This window comes from Lactuca saligna, chromosome 9, assembly GCF_052625555.1.
Source record: "Lactuca saligna cultivar CGN05327 chromosome 9, ASM5262555v1, whole genome shotgun sequence".
Taxonomy (NCBI): Eukaryota; Viridiplantae; Streptophyta; class Magnoliopsida; order Asterales; family Asteraceae; genus Lactuca; species Lactuca saligna.
The window spans coordinates 137,257,444-137,280,286 of record NC_136425.1 but is presented as its reverse complement, the minus strand read 5'-3'; the positions used below and the strand labels follow the sequence as shown (position 1 = coordinate 137,280,286).

Here is a 22,843-nt window from a genome sequence, read left to right as displayed (position 1 = left end):
ACCATGTTATCTCCTCTCAATCTGCTACGAATCATGGTACCTGAACCATGTTATCTCCTCTCAATCTGCTATGAATCATGGTACCCGAACCATGTTATCTCCTCTTAATCTGCTACGAATCATGGTACCCGAACCATGTTATGTCCTCTCAATCTGCTATGAATCATGGTACCTAAACCACGTTATCTCCTCTCAATCTACAGATCATGGTACCCGAACCATGTTATCTCCTCTCAATCTGCTACTTAGAACCTCTGGAAGTCTCCCTGTTTCGAGTATGGGTCCTCTTCTTTCATTAATATGGGCCCATACTACCTTCCATATCCACCCATACTTTCCACACGGATCGTCCCAAATTTCCTAAGTAGCTGCTCAACCTTCTCAATCACCAATCTCGCTGAACCTGGTCGCTCCCCAACGAATACTCTCCTCTATCAGCATACTCATCTGACTAATGCCACTTCCTAGTATCTCTCCTAGATTACTCCTCTACTCAAACCTCTCTCTAAAGGATTCCTGATGGATACTCTTATTCCGCACATACTCAAAGCACATCACAGACAGCGAAAATTCCTAGGCTAAGGCATCACAAATCAGGCAACTCTAGCCCTAACATATGAAATACCTAGCCTATCATCTAGCATGAATGCCTAATATCTCAATAATAACTCATAACACAAATAAGTAAGGGTATTTTGGGATATCACCGTTCGGGCTCTAGCTAATTGCATACACTGATCCTTCTCATTTTCTCTTAAAAACTCTTGCTCGTTTTAGAAAAATTCATTCCTTTTGAATGTTTTTTCAAATCCCCAGTTTGAGTCCAGACATACTCAAAGGTGCATTTGAATCCCTCAAACCAAGGCTCTGATACCAACTTGTAACACCGTAAAATTTTCATTTAAAATTTCATAATTCTCATAACACATTTCACAAAATCTCATGTATTTAATTTACAAATCGCAACTCCATAATTGTGTGATTTAAATCTAGGATCCTCAAAACATAACTCTTTCGCTGGTGTGTACAATCAAGCTGGTGTCTTCCCGTGATCCTGAGAAAAACCGGAAACACATAACACATAACACGGTAAGCACAAAGTTTAGTGATTTCCCCAAAATACCACACACGGCTCTGTAGCCACTCGAGCCTATAACACAGCAAGACCCTCTAGTCAATGTGTCTCAGTGGAACGCTCTGGTCCCACATCTCTGTAAGCTCTAAATAATACACAACATAAATCGAAAAGATATAATGCAGGATATCACAATACACAACGTAAACACATAGGACGTCTTAGTCACACAAAGATACCACTCATGGTAAGTATAGTGAGAAAACTCACCTTGAAAGCAGCAAGCAAATAACCTTGCACCAGAATCTCAAACTAGCATCCACCTATCATAAAGGATGAATATCTCTAATTAATACTCTTTTTAACGACTCTAAATAACTAAAGGCTATTCTTTCACTCTCTAACTCTTGAACTGGATAAAAGACCATTTTACCCCTCCATTATCTCCATTACCCATGATTAACCCAACCCTAAAGTCAACAAAAGTCAAACTTGAGTGAATAGTCCATGTTTGATCCGACTCGCCGAGTGCACCCACGTGACTCGTCAAGTCTACTTGTTTCCTCAGAAGTCTCGCAAAGGTCCAACTCATCTCGTTGTGCCGGCCCCTAACTCGTCGAATTATTGCAAGATCAAGCTCATTGGGACAAACCCTCACGGACTCGTCGAGTCAGGCCATGGACTCGATGAGTCCCTATCTGATTTCTCATTCGGATGATTTAAGGCAGATCTATCACTCTAAACACTAGATCTACCATCCTAAGGCTCAATTGACACATAAAGCTTCGATCTTTACACTCTATACATGGTTGTTTTGCTCCAATCTACCAATAGATATTTTCATAAGGTGTTAAACACCATACTCCTCATATGGATATCTAAAATTGGGACTTTTAGGCTCTAGGGACCTCACAAGGTCCAAATCTAAGGTTTAAACCTCTAAATAACTTAGTATTCTCGAAGTCCCAAATAATATGTGATGAAAACCCTAAATTATCAACTCATGAGATCCAACCAAATAAATGGGAAAGTTTCAAGCTTTTTACCTTCCTCTTGAAGCTCTAGACGAAAAGGCCTAAAGCCCAACGACTTCTTCTTGGTTCTTGCTGAACAAACTCCTCTTCCTCCTCAAATATGCACTAATATCATTCAAGATTAACTTGGACACTCTCTTAGCTCACTACACTCGTTTAGGGTTTCACACAGAAAGGTTAGGCAGTTGGTGAGGCAGAAATGGGGGCATAAGTTTCCTCATATAGGCCCCAACCCTGTGAAATTAGGGTTTCACTGCCCAGCACCTACTCGGCGAGTCGGCTCTCTGACTCATCGAGTACATGCATTAATCACACTCGGACAACTCAACTGTACTTGACGAGTTGGACTAACAACTCGTCTAGTCACTCCATAAATCTCAAAATTACTCACACAATAATATACCTGAAATTCCGGATGTTACAGACTTACTTTTCTTATACGTATAATATATATTAAACTATTAATTATACATATAGTATAAGGTGATTTTTAAAAATTTTAAAATTTCAAGGGTTTAATCTTTTAATAAATTAAACTTTTAATTTAATTAAATTTAAACCATATATGGATTTATTAATTATCCTTTAATTAATCATTTAATTAAATTATTAACAAAATCCATAAGAATGTAATTTATGGTTTACATTTTAATTTCAAAAATTAAAGCTTTTAATTTAAATTTCAAACAACCCTAAAATTAACTTTAAATAATAATCAAATTAATTATTTAGTAACTAATTATGGATATATTAGTTATCCTTTAATTAAACAATTAATTAAATTGTTAATCATATCCATAAGGATAATTATAATCAAATAAAATCAACATTAGCCAATTCATAACTATCTCCTAACATTTAGGTCATATTTAACTATCTAACATTATAAAAAATCAGATTATTGCAAATTTAATAAAAGTTAATTGTCAAATATTAACCAAATAAATCAAGTTAGGTAGGAAAATCCAAAATCAGGATTTGACGCATAAACTCGCCAAGTTGGAGGACCAACTCGTCGAGTTCGAAGAACAACTCGACGAGTTTGAAGAACAAAATGACAATTTTGTTTTCTCCTCCTTGATAAAGTTCATATTAGTATCAATCCAATAGAAAACTAAACCTAGGCTCTGATACCGCTGATGGATTATTAGCAAAACATACAACCCTAATTGAATATCTACGGTTTCTCTAATTGAACATATCATAATGAACAACAAAGTATAAAAGCTAGATCTATAGATAATAATCAAAAATCGCATAAGAAGGGTTATGATTCATACTTTTAAGATTATTGTTGTAAACAATCTTGAATCTTTACTTGAAAGACCTTTGGTAGAAAGCGCCACAAGTGTCGCGCCTCTAATGGTTTACAAACAAATTTAAGCAACCAAGGAATACTATATAGAGAGAGAGATGAGTAGATCAAAATTTTAGCCAAGACACTTAGTAAGAAGGGTTTGGCCGAAATTTAACCCTGAGGGTTTATATAAGTGTTAGAAAGGTATTTGATAAGGCAGGTGTATCCAAGATAACCCTAATTCCTTAAGTTTCTCCTTAAGGCATCCAAGGCACCCTTAGAGCCCAAGGAAACCCTAGGAGCATCTAGAATTTGTTCCCCCCCCCCCCCCTACTATAGGGAGGTTCTAGAATTTCCCAATGGTCAACTATTAAAGATTGTCACATTTAGTCGTTGTAGTTTTAATTAATTCTTTTAATCCCAAAATTAATTCCAAATTAATTTTTGATTAAATATTAATTAAACAATATGATTTCTAATTAATATATTATTTCCATTATACAATAATAAATCATTTATTTTTATTTCTAATAATTTATTAACCAAATAATAAATTAATAAATTGTTCTCTCTTTCTAACAGTCATCTTATTCAATTTTCAGGTTTGAAGGTAACCCAAAAGGACTGTGCTACTATTAATTCAAGTATATACTAATTATAGTTATGGTCTTAGACACCTAATCTAACATATCTAATGTTCTATTAGTGTGAATTAATACCAACTGATATTCTCATCACTAGGCAATGTATTGATCATCTATCTTGATAAAAATTATTTACATTTACCATAAGTCTCGCAGTCTAATTGTATCTAAAATCCGATCCAACTGGATAATTCGTATGAAACATCCCAAAAATATGGTCCAAAAATTTCTTTTCAAATCATAAATGAACAATAGTCATCCAAATCATCTCATAAAACATAAGTAGAAATATTTCAAAACATTGTATCAATCACTATATCAAAATCATTTATCAAAATATCAGATTAAACATCCCAGGCTAAAACGTCTTGGTGTGTGTAATGCAGTCATCATGGGCTCTTCTCTTTGCAACTGGAAGTACCTGAAACAAAAACCAAAAAACGTAAGCACGAAGTTTAGTGATCCTCCCCAAACTACCACATACCATACACATAATCACATATTGCAAACATGGGGCCCAGCCCGCTACGTCAGGCCCCGCCTGACCTCGAGCCTCGCTCGGTATACAGGTCTGTTTCTACTAGGACCCTCCTGTATCTGGGCCCTACCCGCTATACATGTAAACATATAATCATAATCAAGCTAGTACATACAAACAAGCACAACACTTTAACTACTAGTATCAAGGCCCCGTCTATCTTGGGCCCCGCCCCTACTCTACTACTAATGAAATATGGAACCCTGTCTACACTCAGCTAGTGATAAGATACGAGCCCCCGCCCACACTTATCTCCCTACTAGGAACATACAAGTATCACAAAGACAACAAGTATAACTAAACATTCATTCCTTCCTCGGGTACCACCCGGCATCGAACCAAAGTTCAGAAACATACATATAAACCTTCCTCGGGCCTCGCTTGACATCGGACCGAAATCCGAAACATATGAACTACATCAAGCTAACCCCGGCATCAGATCTAAATCTGGTATGCACTAACATACATAAACGGGCCGACATTGGTGCCCTTGACTCATTCCTACTAGAGAAAACTCACCTCACACACTGACTGCAGAATCTCGCGAATAACCCTCTCGCTGCTAGTTAGCAGATCCTCGAACTGCTGATCACTCGACTCCCCGAGCTATCATTACCAACATAATACTTTGTCAAGAACTGATAATCCTTCTTAAGGTAAAATGAACATTTTCCCCTGTTCAAAGTCAAAGTCAACGCTTGTTCAATGTCAAAGTCAACACCCTAAGTTGACTCAACTCGCCGAGTCATCCTCCTAACTCACCGAGTTCCTTCGCTACTCAAACACGTGGCAGAACGAGTAAACTCATTGAGTCCATCATCAGACTCGTCGAGTTCTGACCTGCACCAAATTCGGACAAATCGAATCAGCTCGTCGAGTCCCTTTCTGGACTCGTCGAGTCTATCTGTCTGTTTCGGCCGTCTTAACAAATTAAGCCCTCTACCCTTCCGATCTACACTCCAAACACCTTATACACTTTAGAAACACTACTAGAGGGGTAAAGTTTCCAACTTTACTTGTTAATACCTTTCTTTCAAGGGTTAGGCTCAAACCCTAACTCCTTAAGACATAGATTCCTATCCAAAAGCCATACTATTCCAAACTAAGGTGTACTAACATAGATCCAAGCATTAAATATTGTTTTCTCTCACAAAGTCTCTACTTTTTCTTCCATTCATGGCCTTTTGGGTCTTAAAAGGACATAACAACATCCTTAGGGTTTGCATGGGAATCCAATGGCATAAAGTTTGCACCTTTATGCCTTGACAAACCTTAATGCATCTAGATCTAAAAGTATAATCAACTTGGGACATCTAAGACTCATAAATCATACTTCTTGGACAAAAGCCCCATAAAAGTGACCATAAAGAGATCCAAGGAACTACAAGGCAAGTTAGGAGCTTGATTACCTGGAAGTGATGAGAATGGAACGAAATCCATGGAACTATAACCTCCTCCTTGAACCTTCAAGCTCCTTCTTCTTCTTCTTCTTCTTCTTCTAGGCTTCAAGAACACAAAAACCACTCAAGGATGGCTCACACACACCCAAAATGCTCTAGGGTTTCGTGGATTAGGGTTTAGGGCTTGGAGACTATAAATGGGCTGATGGAAGGAGAATAAGATGCTTAAATAGGGTACAGAGACCCGGATTTAGGGTTTCCCAAACCCAGACCAACTCGTCGAGTTGGCCCACCAACTCGTCGAGTAGGTCCTTCTACTTGCGTACCAAAACTCGCTCCTACTAGCCAAGTCATCCCCCAGACTCGATGAGTTGCCTTCTTGACTTAGGGTTTTCTTTCCTTTCTTTGGCCTTCTGGATTCTGGGTGTTACATCGTAAATCATTCCATGCTTACATACTCAAGAAAATGATTCCACAAATACATTTTATCCAAACCTTTAAATGTATTTGATTTTGTACATATTGTGCATAGTATGAATGGTCCATTACTTAAAACTAATTCCAGCATATAGTTACACTATCACATAGTGTTTTTATCATTTCTCTTATCAGATAGGACTTGCATTTATCATAAGACTAGTCATTCAATGAATTCCAAAATCATTTCAATTTGGATCTTTGAATGCATTTCCCGTTTTCAAGAATATGATTCCACAATATTACATCTCATTCAATTAGTTGAATCAACCTTTTGAAATGTTTTTAAAGTACCAGTTTCATAGATTTCATGACTTTTCTTTTAAATACAAAACATATAAAAGGTTCTATTATTGAATGATTCAGAATAATCTCATAAAATTTGTAGAAATAGTTTTTTAATCATAAGACCATATACTAAAAATTTTGGAGAATGAGATATCTTTTGATCTTATGAATAATAGCAAGAGCCTTATATTCATAATCAACTTCGCTTCTTCTTGTTTCAATCCATTTACTCCCTTTTAGTCTATTCATATTCTTGCAAATGTGAGCACTTTATCCTCAGTAAAATACTCAAGGATGGGTATTAATTTTAGAATGGTATTATGAATTTTCATATTTGGTTGTGGTCTAAACATTCACAAGTTATTGTTTGATCCTATGGATAGTAGCACAGGACCATAATCCATGATAAAATTATCTCTTCTATTCTTAGTCTTACCCATCATACACATTGGGATTTAATACTTTCTAAGCACTTTTCATCTTTTGGAAACAATAATTTATCAAAACAAGTCTTAGAATAAGCCTTCTGATTATCCTTGGCATTTGGGGCTAGATTAGGTATATCACCACTAATCATATGGACAACTGGATTCTTTTCTATTTGAGAGTTCTATTCATGATAGTGAATATACGAGCATTTGAAGTTAGAGTTTCTATTATTAGACCATGTCAGTCCCAAAAGTCACTACATGTCATTGAACTCCTTAATGAACATTTTCAAACTCTTCATATCAAAATTAGAGTAAACTGATTATATGTACATTGTTAACTTATTTGATTACCACAGTCAGCTCCTAACTAAATCAAATATCATTTCACTTCAATATGTTTTTTTGATAATTTTTCTAAACAGTTTTGGAATGTTGTGGATAGTGGAATCTTAGGAAATTTTTTATCTATACATGATCCTTTTGTTCATAAATGAGAACTATTCCCAAGATACGAATTTAATCATCATTCCAACTAATCCTTACGATAGGTGTTATAGCAATACGTTTTAGTGGATTATCTTATAGACATTGTTCAATATATATTAATTCCATTCTTGTTTCATTTATCGATCCGTTAAGTAGTTTTATCAACCCTAATTTAATATTTACTAAGTCTAGAATCCATATTTGTCTTTACAATGTGCAAAGGGTTGCCGTCAACACACCACAAACTTATTTATGTAGGCAATGTACTTTTCCAATTTCAATAGCCATGAAACTCAAAGATATTTTGAGATTCAATAAATATATTTAATGGCATGTTAATCTTGGATTTTCACATCCTCTATTCGTGCAGGGATACTGTGGTCTCAAAAATAAGATGGTGAACGAACCATACAAAAACACATGATCAGTGATTATACAGGGCTCTCAAATTGATGTGTCAGTTAACCATACAAGCTTCATCTCAAATTTATGTGTCAGTTAACCACATATACTCAATAAACAGATAATAAGGAATGATGTGGGTTTTTCATGGGTTATTCATAGTTTCCTAATATAACAAGAAGGGGATTTTTTTTCTGGTACTTTATATGTTATACTTTTAATGAGACATCGCCTATCAAATTACTTATATAAATCCTTAGTTAAACATGTGATGGTAGGTGTTGTATAATTATTTTACATATAGTAATCATATTACTTATATAAATCCTTTTTCTTTTACATATTCTTTTACAAACTTCTATAATTATATGTAAGGTAAATTTTAAACAATAGAAAATTACATAATTTAAGCATATTATCTTTAATTAACTTTTAGTTAATTCATTTTAAATCAATTATGTATAATTTCAAATGACTTAGGCATATTTACCCTCTTTTTTTAATTATTATATTTTAACATATTAAACAATATTTAAATCTATAGATAAACCCTAAAATTCAAAAGTATAAGTGAAATCCTGGAATCAACCACAACTGCTTAAAGCGCGTCGCGTCCGGATGTAGGCGCCTCACGCCCTTCTACTAGCATGTTACTTTCGATTTTCTCAATATTTCAAGTAGTTCTCATAAATAAGACCTAATGGCTTAGATACCCCCATTGTGTTTTCTATGCATCTATACACAAACTTTAGGCAAAATAAGCATTCAAAAATAATCCTAAGTGTACATGCACCCTAGATATAGGTTTTACTATTATTGAAACCTACTTTCAAAACTACAGATATAAACCAACAAGAGGGATATAATTACTAACCTTTCAAGTATAATCGTAAATACTTGTGATTCATTTGAAAATCCTAAACGTTTAGTTGCTTTTGCAATATCTAGCACCTAAACTAGGAATGCCTCTTATGGTTCACACCTAAAAGTCTAAACCCTATAAATTGAGAAAGGAGGAGAGAGCACTTGAGAAAAATCAAATTCTCTAAGCGTAGCGAAGATTAGAGACAAAGTTCATGAAGGGAAAAGGGTCTATTTATCTATTTATAGCTAAAGTAACTTGTAGATAAAGCTATGTGAATCAATTAAATAATCAGATTTAATCCAGATTCAAAAGGTCACTACATGTCATTGAACTCCTTAATGAACATTTTCAAATTGTTCATATCAAAATCAGAGTAAAATGATTATATGTACATTGAACTCCTTATAGCAAAAGGTCACTACATGTCATTGAACTCCTTAATGAACATGCACCTTTAATCAATTCATGATTAATTTTAACTAATTCCGATTAATTCCAAATTAAATCTAAATTAGTTTTAAACAACTTACATTTAGTCCATGCACCTTACACTACCTTAACTAACTTGGCATTAAATAAAAGCATAGCCTTTCATGCATGAATGTGAGTATATAAAAAAAAGAAAGGCTAGCAAGTTGGCTAATCTTTTTCTCTTTTTCCCTCTCCATTTCCAAGAGTCTCTCCCTCTTTATCTCTAGTTGTCGTTTGAAGAACACTTGGGTATTTGGTTATTTAATGAGTACTTCTCCCTTAGACTTATTTGTTATAAGTTCTTTAAGGATTAAGAAGCTTATTTACCAGAGAAGACTAGTATCAGTGTTGCCTTATCCTCTCTTGGTGGATACATATGGAGAGCTTCTACTTTGGAGTCTGTGTCATCTTCATCAACTTCCAAACTCCCATAAGAATCAAAGTCTTCAAAAGTTTTAATATCTACTTTCTATGGTTGATTTGATCTTTCCATGTTTTGCAAAATCTTCCTTGGTGGGTTAAAATAGTTTTAAGTTTATTCATTTTAAAATCTTTCTATTGCTAAAGACGTAGTTTATTATAGACTATTTTTTTAAATAAAACTCAATAATGCTTGCATACATTCTTGGAATAAATATCTATAGAGATAGATTACCGAGATTAATAGGTTTATCTCAAAGTACAGGCCCGATTTAGGGCAAGTGCCATATGGGTAATGGAACAGGGCCCAAAAATTTTTTTATAGTATATCTGTCAGCCCCAAGAAATCCAACACCATCAGAATTTCAAATTCGGAAATCAGTGTCAAACTTAAAGTGAATTAGCGAAGACAACAATGATCGATCATTTGTTCAATACATCATCGATTCATCTTGTTCGTTTTCCTTAAAAAAGTCGATTGCAGCAATCGTGGAATCAGGGCAGGGAAACGAAAAGGCAGTGCATCATCCATCAGGTCAGCGACGTTGACACAGGCACACAACATGCAGCAATCAACAATTATCATTCATCGAATCATCGTCCATCCTCCATTGAATATCGATACAGCAGTTTCTACTTTCTAGGTGAGGGTCGCTCACTATTAGAGTCTTAGACAATTAGAGTATTAGACAATTATTCATTCATGATTTCTCCTATGTTCCTATTCTTGTTATCAATTTATCAATGACAATGATTCTTTATTCTTGATTCTTGGTCGCTAACGTAATAGATTATGAGAAATTAAGGAATTAGGAATAAGGAATTAAGGATTATGAGTTTGTAAATTATAATTCTCAATTCAATTGCATACTTGAATCAGTTGAATGTATTATCAAATTTTTAGATTCTTGTGTAATTGTTTAGATAAGGTGTTTAATTTTCAGATTCTTGAATGTGATTCATGAATTTTTAAATGTTTATCACTATGTCATATTGTCATTATGTCATATTATCATATTGAAATCTGATTGAATGATTCACAATGTTGAATGAAATCAATGAATGATTTTGAATTAGATTATTAGAAACAGAAATTAAATTATGAGATTATGTTTATTGTATAATTGTTTATCAGAAATTTGGAATTCAGAAACCATAGTGTTTAAAGAATCAAATTATGTTTATTGTTCGTAAAATTGTAGAGATGAAGTCTAAACAACCATTTGGTAGTCAAAAACGTTAAAAAAAAAGTAAATGAAGAAAAGAGAAAGGCTGACGCTGGTGTTCTAGATAAGTTTATCCATAGACAACCTATTGAAGAGCATGTGGAAGAGCAAGAGCATATAAAAGTAGAAGAGGCAAAAGAGCAAGAGCCCGTTAAAGAACTTGGTGATATATATGATCCAAGAAGGTGGGAATAACTTAATTCTAAGGAGATTAAACTTTTGGTCCAGAAAGGACCTAAAAGATATAATAGTATTATGTATGGTCCCTACGATAAATTTGGTAGACGGTTTTCTAGAGCTTTATATATAAGAACTTTACCAAATTTGGAGAAGTGTGATAGAGAATGGCTAGTATATTCAAAAGAGCTAGACAGAGTATTTTGCTTATGTTGTAAAGTGTTTAGAAAAGGGATTTCAAAAGGTAAATTGGATAGTGAAGGTTATGCAAATTGGCACCATGCTACCACTAGTGTTAAAAGAACACGAGGTTTCATTGGATCATCTTACAAATAGGAATAAGTGGTTTGATATGTGTAAAAGATTGAACTTGAATGAGACAATTGATAAATTACAATACGAGCAATTCAAGAAAGAAAGAGATTACTAGAAACAAGTCCTTTTGAGAATCGTTGTGGTAGTGAAGTTTCTTGCTAAACATAATTTATCATTTCATGGATCCAAAGAAAAGTTGTATCAAAAAGGTAACTATAAATTGTAATTTTATTGTTCTAATTCCACCAAATACGTATTTGTTAATTATTATGACTGATTTCACTTCTTATTTGTTAATTGTATTTAATAGGTAACAGAAATTTTTTGGGTGTCATTGAAATGTTTGAAGAGTTTGACCCTGTTATCAAAGAGCATGTGCGGCGGATCACAAGTGATGGGCTTCATGTGCATTATCTTGGCCATTTAATCCAAAACGAACTAATATCTTTGCTAGCTCAAAAAATTAAAAAAGAACTTATCAAGAAGATAAAGGAAGCAAAGTACTACTCAATCATACTTGATTGTACTCCCGATTCAACTCACCAGGAACAAATAACTATAATAGTGAGGTATTTAACGTTATCATATAATTTTGTTACTGTCGAGGAGTCCTTTTTAGGTTTGTTGAATGTTGATGATACCTCTGGAAAATGACTATTTGATATTACACTTGAGGTGTTAAAGTCTCTTGGTTTTGAAATTAGTGATATGCATGGTCAAGGCTATGACAATAGAGCAAACATGAAAGGAAAACACCAAGGAGTGCAAAAGAGATATTTTAGATATAAATCCTAGAGCATTTTACACTCCTTGTGGTTGCCATTCTCTTAATAACAAGTGTGTTAAAGGAAAGAACTTTTTTGGATTCATTCAATGCATTTATACTATCTTTGGATATTCTAATAATAGGTGGGAAATTTTGAAAGATAAGGTTAAAGCTTGGAGTCTTAAGTCATTGTGTCAAACTCGTTGGGAAAGCCGGGTTGAGAGTGTTTTAGGCTATTAAACTTCAACTTGTGGATGTACGGGAAGCTTTACTTCAAGTTGGAGAAAAAGATAATGATATTGTAATTGCAAGTGAAGCAAATTCACTAGCATAAAAAGAACTTGGTGACTTTGAATTTTTGGTATCAACTGTTATTTGGTATGTAGTACTGAACCATGTGAACATTGTGAGCAAGAAGTTACAATCAAAGGATATGCATCTTAATAAAGCTACTACATAAATATAGTGTTGTAAAACTCGCCGAGTTGGCTGATTACTCCTCCGAGTACTCGCTACTCAGCCCCTTACTGAGACGAGTTACAGAATCCCGAGTACTCCCCAATCGACCCCTTACTTAAACTAAGCAGTGTTGTCAAACTCGGTCAACTCGGTGATTAATATGTATAATATACTTAATGATTTATTATTTAACACATACACATGTGATTATTACTACATATATATATATATATATATATATATATATATATATATATATATATATATCTCTTAAATTTTCAGTAATTATTCACGAAGTGAGACCATTATGTGTTTTTCAGTTTTTGTTATATATTTAAATCACCTTAAGATTTGAATTTATGATTTTGATGTATATAAGTTCCCTAAAAATATTTCTACATGAATTATCGAATCTGAGTACTCCTGAGTACTCGCTACTCGGTAGTCGACAGAACAGGTACCGAATAACGAGTTCTACAACCATGCATAAATAAAAAAAATTGATTGGGTACTTCAACAATTATAGAGAAACTGGTTTTTCAAAAGCGGTTGTTGAAGCTAAGGAGATTGCTATTGAAATGGGTATCGATCCAATATTTCCACAAAAGCGTTTGATTGAAAGGAAAAGAAAGTTTGATGAGAGTTCAACTAGCGAAGAAGTTTCATTTACACCTGAAGAGAATTTTAGAGTCGGTTATTTCTTATTCATTGTTGATCAAGCTATTTCTTCTCTTGAGACAAGATTTGAACAATTCAAAGAGTATGACAAAGTATTTGGTTTTTTATTTCCACATAATTTGAGGGGAATTGAAGATAAAGATCTTAAGTCGTATTATCATCGTCTTGAAAAAGCACTCGAGTTTGAAGAAAGATCGGATATTGATGCCGATGAACTTTATACGGAGTTGAAATTATTTGAGACAGTGGAAACCAATGAATTTAGCAACCCTATAGATGTTTTGAAGTTTTTGAAAGAAGTTGATTATTTCCAAAATGTAAGCATTGCATATAGAATATTGTTGACTATTCCAGTAACGGTTACATCTACAGAAAATGCGTTTTTCAAAATTGAACTTTGTGAAATCTTATTTACGCTCCACAATGACACAAGAAAGACTTAGCGGTTTGGCAATGATATCTATCGAGAATGAAATCTTAGAGAGTATAGACTATGAAGAGTTTATCAACCAATTTGCAATCAAGAATTCTATGAGAGCTTCACGGATCGTCGATTAGCTGTTAGGATATGTAATTACTCATTAAAATACTATGATTTTGCTTTATTTATTGCTATAAAGTTTATCATCATTTTAATAAAAATATTAGTTTATGTAAGTTAATCTGTTACATGTTAAGACCTAAGGACCTTTTTTATGCATCTCGCTCTGGGCATTTTGAATCCTCAGAACCGGCTCTGTCAAAATACATGCATTGACAAGGTCTTGAAGGAGTTCTAGATGGACTACTCTAAATGAGGATTCATGCCAATAACACATGGCATGATTTTGTGTACATCTCAAAGTCATAGAATAAAGGTTGAGCTAGAGAAGATGAATGACATTCCATATGCTTCGACAATTTGATCAATCATGTATGATCTGTTATGTTTTAGGCATGATGTATCATGTGCTATGAGCATGATGGGCAAATATCAAAAAATTATAGGAATGAATCATTGGATGATCGTGAAGAATATTCTTTAGTACATACAAAAAACTAAAGATATGCTCCTCCTCTATGGAGGTTTGGAAAAAGATCTTAATGTAAAATATTACACATATGCTTCTTTCAAATAGATAGTTATGAATGTAAGTCACAATTGAGATATGTCTTCGTTATCAATGGAGGTGCGATATTATGAAAAAAATTCAAGTAGGAGTGTTGTAGCATAGTCCAATACGAAATCAAATTACATTGTTGCTTTGGATGCAGCAAAAGAAGCATTTTGGATGAAGAAATTCATGGAGGATCTACGGATTGTTCCTTCCATTTAGGATCCCCTCGAAGATCTTTTGTGACATTGAGGGTGTAATTGTGTTAGCCAAGGAATCTAAGTCGCATCAAGTGGCATATTCACCGGTTTTTTTTACAAAAAAAGCTAAGGTAATCGAACGTAATATAACATACCGGAAGTCAGGGATTAAAAGAAAATTCGAAATTTGGTTACCTTAATTCTTATACTTATTTGAATTCCTTCAAGTAAGTAACAGTGCAAACCGACCCTTTCAGCCTATCCTCTTCCCCTACGTCTGTTAATCAAATGTTTACACAAGTATCCGCAATTCATCCCCTTCTTGCCATTAGTTTTAAATGGCCACTTTTTACTTTACCCTTTTTTTTCGAATAATATATTTAGGATCAATATATGAATTAATGAATTTTGAAAGCATATACGATGTTAAACAGTCACAAATAAAAGTTTTATCTTAGCCCAGGATAAAAACATGAAACGACGAATTTGCATCACATATTTTATCAAAATGGGTTTATTTGTTTTTATTTAACATCCATTTTGATGTGAACCTTAAATACTTTAACTATTTTTTATTTATATCCATCACGATTTTGAAATAGTTACATCATTCAAAAAGTTTAAAAATAATCCATTTCAAAATGAATGAATTTGAAAATTACAATCGTTATCAAGTTAGTTAGATATGATTATGAAAACTAAATTAAAATGTTAATGATGCAATTTTTTTAATCAGATAGCCAGTTAAATGATTTTATGTTTTTTAGCATAATTTCTATAAAGAAAATCAACGCAAAGCTGTGCTGGAAAAATACAAAGAGTCCAAGGAACAAAATAAAATTACAAACGTAACAAGCTAAATGAAAAACTCTACAAAAAAAATTAAAACAAAGAAAGCCATCAGGACCTATAGATGACGATGAGAAGCAACTTCCCAAACACCACCAGAAAATCTTCCATCATAATATCTGAATCCTTTGTACCAATTATTCCATTAGCATTTCAAATCAATAGAGAATACATCATACAACAATATCATTAAAAGGAAAATATGGCAGTTTACGTTGTGACAAATTCTCATCAGATATAGTAATATCAACAATTGAGGAAAAATCGTCCAACTTAAGCCAAAATACCATATTACACTCTATCCTAATTCCTAATAGATACACAAGACATTAAACCTGAAGCAAGAATAGTTTTGTCCAAAAAATTGAAATCATCATCAGATAGCATTAAAATCAACTACAAGGATATATTCATCCAATTTGATAAGGTGACAAACTTTAATTTAAATCTTATGGTGAAAACTGAAAAGGAACAAAACAACTAACGTTTAGACATATCAAGTGGATATCTACACAAAATGGTAAAATTGTAAACCCTCGCTTGATATTATTGTTTTCAATATTTACAACACTTGTTCATTTTTTTTCCATGTGAAACGGTCTAATTTTATAATATCGTAATACCATTTTTTCTAGTCAAATATTCTAATATTTTAGTGTTTATAAAAATTAAATATATTTAATATTCTACTATTCTAAAACAATAATTTTAACATATTTTATATTGAAATATTCAAAAGATGTAATGTTAGAATATATTATTTTTATGAATAATAGAATATTAGAATATTTCACTAAAAAAAATTTAGTCTTCCGGTCTCACAAAATTATGTTGATCTCAAATGAATCTTGCCATTGCGTACTATTAGCTACGCGTCGTGTTCCTCTGATCGGATTCCATAATACTATTATGCTCTTGCCAATTTCTATTGTCTTTGCACCCAAATCCCATTTCCAGTAATTCTTATATGTATTTCAACAAGGAACAAACATATTAAAATACACGTTTTATATATATATATATATATATATATATATATATATATATATATATATATATATATATATATATATATATATATATATATATATATATATATATATATATATATATATATATATATGGGAAAAGTGAATATACCCTTAAATGTATATAAGCTTAGGTACCCAAACTCACTATACTACATCATTTTGTATCATATATAAACATTGTAATTGTCCAATGTTCTTATAATTCAACTTCTAAATTGAATTACTTCAAAAAAATTTATAAATTTCATATTTATCTTCCTCTTACATAATTGTCATTTTCAACAATAATATATATAGCCTAGTAAGTGTTCGACAAAAAGATGTGATGTAAAAAACAGATAATAGTGAAAATTTAAAAATATTGAATATAAATCAAGTTAAGGATTGAAGTTTAACAATATTATAATAAATATATCAAACAAAACGACGTATTATTATGAGTTTGGGTACCTAAGCTTATATACATTTAAGGGTATATCACTTTTCCTATATATATATATATATATATATATATATATATATATATATATATATATATATATATATATATATATATATATATATGCAAAAAAACGATGATATTGTTTCTATGTTCAGAGAAACTCTTATATTATTATTTACGTTTCAAATAAAATCAAATTGTAAATTTTTAAAAGAAATGATTAGCTAAAAAATTGTTATTACATAGTTAATGGTACTAACTTAATTTTTTGATTTGGTATAAAAAAAATTGTTATTACAAAGTTAATGGCACCAAGTTATTACATAGTTAACAGCACTAAGTTAGATATATTTTATTGTTTCTTCCACTATAAGTTAACAAGTATTTTATTTAACGAGTCAATCACGACACATCAACTATATTCAAACAAAATACTTCAACCAACACAACATTAAAAAAGAATTTACAATACATCAATTCAAAACCAAAAACAATCCAAACATAAAACAAGAACTGACATTAAAATCGATGTTCTATCCATATAAAAGATATGCGATCCCACCCACCTACCAAATAAAGCAAAACATGATTAGATGCTTTCTTTTGGTTCCATTAGCATTTTATGCTTCAATAATTACAATAAAGTAGTCCATTTGATAATTATCATTAATTAAAATTCAAAAAGATATATATTAGAGTATTAACAAAGAACAACCCACATCTTTTTGAAGTTAGAAGAATATTAACAAATTTATATATTTCACTATACTTGAATTATACAAAACAGAAGATTGATCGATAAGTAAGAATTATTTACCATAAGAATCACTTGGTGATGGCATAAATTGCGTAAATAATCCCAGGGATCCATCCAAACAAAGTCAACAACACACATATCCAAAACTCCACCTGCAATCAACAATCAACAATCAACATACACATATTTCACAAGATTACACTTCCTCAATACTTCAAATCATTAAAAAAACACATAAGAAACTAAAAATCATGAAATTAAAACTTTCTACTACAATTCTACTTCATATCAAGTTATCAACTAGTATACATACAGAAAAAAGAATAATAATATAAGAATTACTTGTTAATTAAGAAAGTGAGATCGAGATGGAGGGAGGGTTTACCTTGCATCCGAACTTGAAGAAGACACCGAGGGGAGGAAGGATGATTGCGAGGATTATGTCTATGCAGGTTGCTGTACCTCCCATCTTCGCAGTGTTTCTCTTTCGATTTGGACACCGATTCCGTTTTGTATTTGGATTTGGATGTGGATGGGAATGGTAGTGATATTTTGAAAATTAGTCGTTGGCCAGTTGGCGACATTTATAGACCTTAAGGGAATGGGGTGGCCTAGGACACGTGTTATATTATGTTTTTGCTTTTTATTTAACGCTTCTCATTTTGAAACTGTTCGAACCGGTTTTGAAATTGCTACGTGCGCTAAAATGATGGGACATTGAAAGTAGAGGTTACGGGGAATAGAGATATAAAAGAAAATATTATTGCTTGCATTTTGGTATTTCTTTCTATTTTATTGTATATATTAGTTTATAATTTGTGGTAATTGAAGTTAGAAAATTAATTAAATTTTATAATAAAAATTTGAAATTATTAATTAATTATTTTAAATAAGTTATTAATTATGAGATATTTTTTTAGTTATATAAGATTATGATCGTTAATTTAAATAAATATATGAAATTATATCAACTTATACTTTATATTAATTTTATTTTATATTGTATTCTAATATTATTATTATTGTAATGTAATTAGAGTAAGTAATTTAATAATTTGAAATTTCAATGGATAATTGATAGGTTGATAAGTTACATAACATTAATTATAATGTCTAATAGGTGACACATGATAAAAAAAAAAAGAATAAAATTATTCTTTTATTATAATAGAGAGATATGACAAATATTTAAAAATGTGCTTCCAAAAAAATCAAATTCATTCGTTAAATTTTTTTTTCAAGGATTATCATGTACTTTGAAAACTTTTAAATGAATGGTATTTTTTGGTGACTTCGTAGGTTAGAGTTGTTAAATGTCATCATCTACTTTGCACGTGAGGGTACTTTCGACTTTCGTCATTTCACTTGATCTTCCCTCATTTAATGCTATTGATAATCTTTTTCCATGTACTCTCGTCTTCCCCTGCATCATATCAACCCTTTCCCTCTCCTAAGAAACCCGCATTTTCCTTCGTCCTCCGAACTTCCGATTAACATAGCAACTTTAAGCGTCTTAGGGTTTCAACTAAACAAAGGATAATGGTACTCTATGTTTGGAATGTCCGTGAAAAAAAAATGACGTGGAAGCTGAATACGGTATACTTTAATATCAAAGAAGCTATTTTTTTTACTTATAATGTATTGATCAAAGACTCACAATATGTTTACACTTTCTTATTTATGATTACAGTAGGATTTCCCAACTATTTCATGTTTAAGATACATTACAATAGGATGTTCACCAAGCCCCCAGGTAGAATATATGTAGATCATACTGTCTCATATATTGACTTCGCTGATACAAACCTTTTTTTTGTACACGACCTTAATAACATAGTTAAAGAACTAGGATACCAAAACGAGTAGACATTGTATTACCATTACTGTATCCCTAATGTCCCATTAGATTAAGATTTACCTTTAAGGAATGACAATGTTGTTTTAAAAATGGTCAGATATGTCCCAAATGTAGACAACTCAGTGTATACAGTGAAACTAGGGACATAAGGGTTTTTATATATTTTAAGTCTCCATCGAAGGTTGTGATTGAGGTGTAACACTCGTTTTTCCAGGATAGGTTGGTTGAGGGATTAAAAGTGGGGGTTTGGGGAAAAACCCTATGTCACGATGTGGCATGGCTAATGCATGATTCGTGCATCCGATGGTTGCCACAACGAGGCAAGGAGGGTGCCACGACATAGCAATTGTTGAAGCCCAATCCCATGACTTTTAGTGTTTCTTCCGTATTTAAGCACCTAAACTTAAGCTTTAGAACACCCTGTTCAACCTCTAACCCTTCCAAATGAAACCCTAGCCTCCATCATTAATTGGGGCTTGATTTCTTGATTTAGAGCTTATTCTTTGGATAGTGAATAAGAGTCATGTTCGAGTCACCTTGTGTCCGTACACAAGTTTTGGCCCACTTAAAGATTTAATGGACTGAGGATTGTAGATCTAGCCTTAGAATGGAGTCCTAATGGATAAAGTTGGATACTTTATTCATTAAGTCGTTAAAAAGAAGTAGATATGAAGTTATGGTTTTAAATCAATAAGGAGTAAGCACTTAATGAGGATTTTGGCATTATTCTAAAAACCAGAACGTGGCCAAGATCTTGTCAGGACGTGGAGGTGCTCAGATGCTTGATTGTTTTGTCCTTAGCTGGCCAAAAGTGGCCAAGAGCTTCCCACGACATGGGATTCGGTGACCTATTGACCGTCGTCCTTTGTTGGCTGTTGACTTTTGACAAGTTTGACCTTGGGTTTAACCTATAGTTTTTGGGTTGTTGATAAAGGTGTGTTCTTTGATTAGGTGACCATTGATTTGCGGGATTATCCACTACGATGATTTGAGAGTGTTGTAATGTTATCCAATTCTACATATTAGGTGAGTTTCCTCACTATACTATGTTCTATAATATATATCCTTGTGTTTCAAGGTATAAGAGTAGTTGTATGTTGGTTAGAGTACTAGTATGTGCCTAATCGTCTAGTGGAGTGTGCTATGATTTCTATCTAGTCACTTAGGATAGCCTGAGAACTTTTGATATAGGCTTTCTTTCATGTTCCTTGTTTGGTTGTGGCTCTAGAGTGGGATCACATGTTCGAATGTCTATCTTACCTCTGGTTACATATAGCTACTCATTCCTTGGAGATTTATCGGTAATGGTATAGTGTACTACTATATAAGGCATGGTATATGATAATGAGTTGTTAGACATGTAGAATACCGTAGATAGTTGCATGTGTTTATGTGTTTACTTGATTACTTATTTGTTAGACATGTCGACATATTGGGTGGTGGGTTAAGGCAGTCATCCAGTGTGCATTAGGTTAAGATACCTGAGCGGGCCAACTTTAGGTCTTGTGTGTAATAGTTGTATGTTGTGGGGGGAGCAGTCCATGCATGTTGTAGGCCTTGCAAGGCAGGTCAAGAAGACTGAAGGCTCCTGTGTGCATGTATTATATGTATACTGTGCTGTGTGGTGTTTTGGGGGAACACGCTAAGATTTGTCTTATAGTTATGGATTAAATGTATTTCATGTACCATTTGTGATTGCATGAAGGTGAGGGCATGAATATACACAATCATCAACAACATTGGGGTTCCACATGTATATCTTAATACTTTATTTTCTAATTAATTGTAATTGAACAAATAAATTTCTTAACCCAGGGTTCATGAAAATGTTGTTTTACCTTTATATATATATATATATATATATATATATATATATATATATATATATATATATATATATATATATATATATATATATATATATATATAGTGAAAATGGGACGTTACAATAGGAGTTGGAACCTAAAATTGCTTCACTAGACTTTAGAAAAAGAAAACCAAGAAAAAGAGACACATGTTCTTGTAGTAGGAAACTAGGTTTGAATAAACATGTATGTGAGGGATAAATATGTTCTTATGAAAAATGATGTGGACAAAGGTGTTCCAATCATAACAAAAGTCGACCAATGTGTCCAAGATGAGCAAGAGCCAAGCTATCATGTAGAATGTAACTTTCAGAATGTAGAAGGTCCAACGTTTAAAGATGGTGGTAGGGTCTAAACTAATGTGGTAGATGATTATGAGTCATTATTAGAAGATTATTCCTTTTTGTTGAATTTAATGTAGAGTATAATGTCCAAAGAGAAATGGAAAATGATAGAGACGGTTTCTTTAGATATGAAATTAGCGAGGATGATGATGATAGTGAGGATACTGATGATATTGGATATATAACTGGTAAGGATGGTAAGGAAAGTGATGAAAATGGCTTCAATGTAGATGAATCAAACCTATATTATGATATATATATATATATATTATATATATATATATATATATATATATATATATATATATAGATATTTTTGAATTTCAGTTTCATGTGGATGATGATGAATATGGGATATATCAAGATCATACTACAAAGGGAGGGGGTCAGAATGTTGATGAACATCTTGAAGTTGTGGACACTTATAGATATGAGTTTCTAGGGTTTTATAAAGATGAAATTGTTGGATAAGGTGTCTAAGTCCATAACTATTTCTGGTATGTACTTGACCCGACCCGGCATGGTCCATTTGGGTTGCATGGCATCATGCAATTGGATAGACTAAATGAGAGAAATAACACTTGGAGATTATTAATATATTATAAGTTCTAATATATTAATAATATTATTTGATTAGTTTGATCAAGAATTAATTTAGAATTAATTATGTGATAAAAAAGATAACTAATTAAATATATGGGTTGATTATGTAAATCATCCATATCTTGTATAGTGGGCTAAAAGGCTCCATGGACTATCAAGTTGGGTTCCACCCATAGGATGCTCCATGGATGCTCCATGGGAGTTACAAACCCATGGGTCATGGAAATGAAAAGTCATGACACATTAGGGTGTAACCCTAGATGTGTCAACACTATATAAGAAACATGTTCTCCACCTAAAATCGGTCCTACACTAAGAAACAAGAGGGCTTGGCCGATTTTGAGAAGTGTG

The 22,843-nt window shown here is 32.6% G+C and overlaps 1 protein-coding gene across 1 annotated transcript; it reads right to left on the bottom strand.

Moving 5' to 3' along the window:
- Positions 1-17,484: 17,484 nt before the first annotated feature.
- Positions 17,485-18,392, bottom strand: LOC145018511 (hydrophobic protein RCI2B-like). The gene is made up of 3 exons (XM_078976391.1): positions 18,208-18,392; positions 17,883-17,974; positions 17,485-17,631 (listed from the first exon to the last, which is right to left on the bottom strand). The coding sequence occupies exons 1-2, from the start codon at positions 18,289-18,291 to the stop codon at positions 17,891-17,893; spliced, it is 168 nt and encodes a 55-aa protein (XP_078832517.1). The 5' UTR covers positions 18,292-18,392; the 3' UTR covers positions 17,485-17,631; positions 17,883-17,890.
- Positions 18,393-22,843: the final 4,451 nt, after the last annotated feature.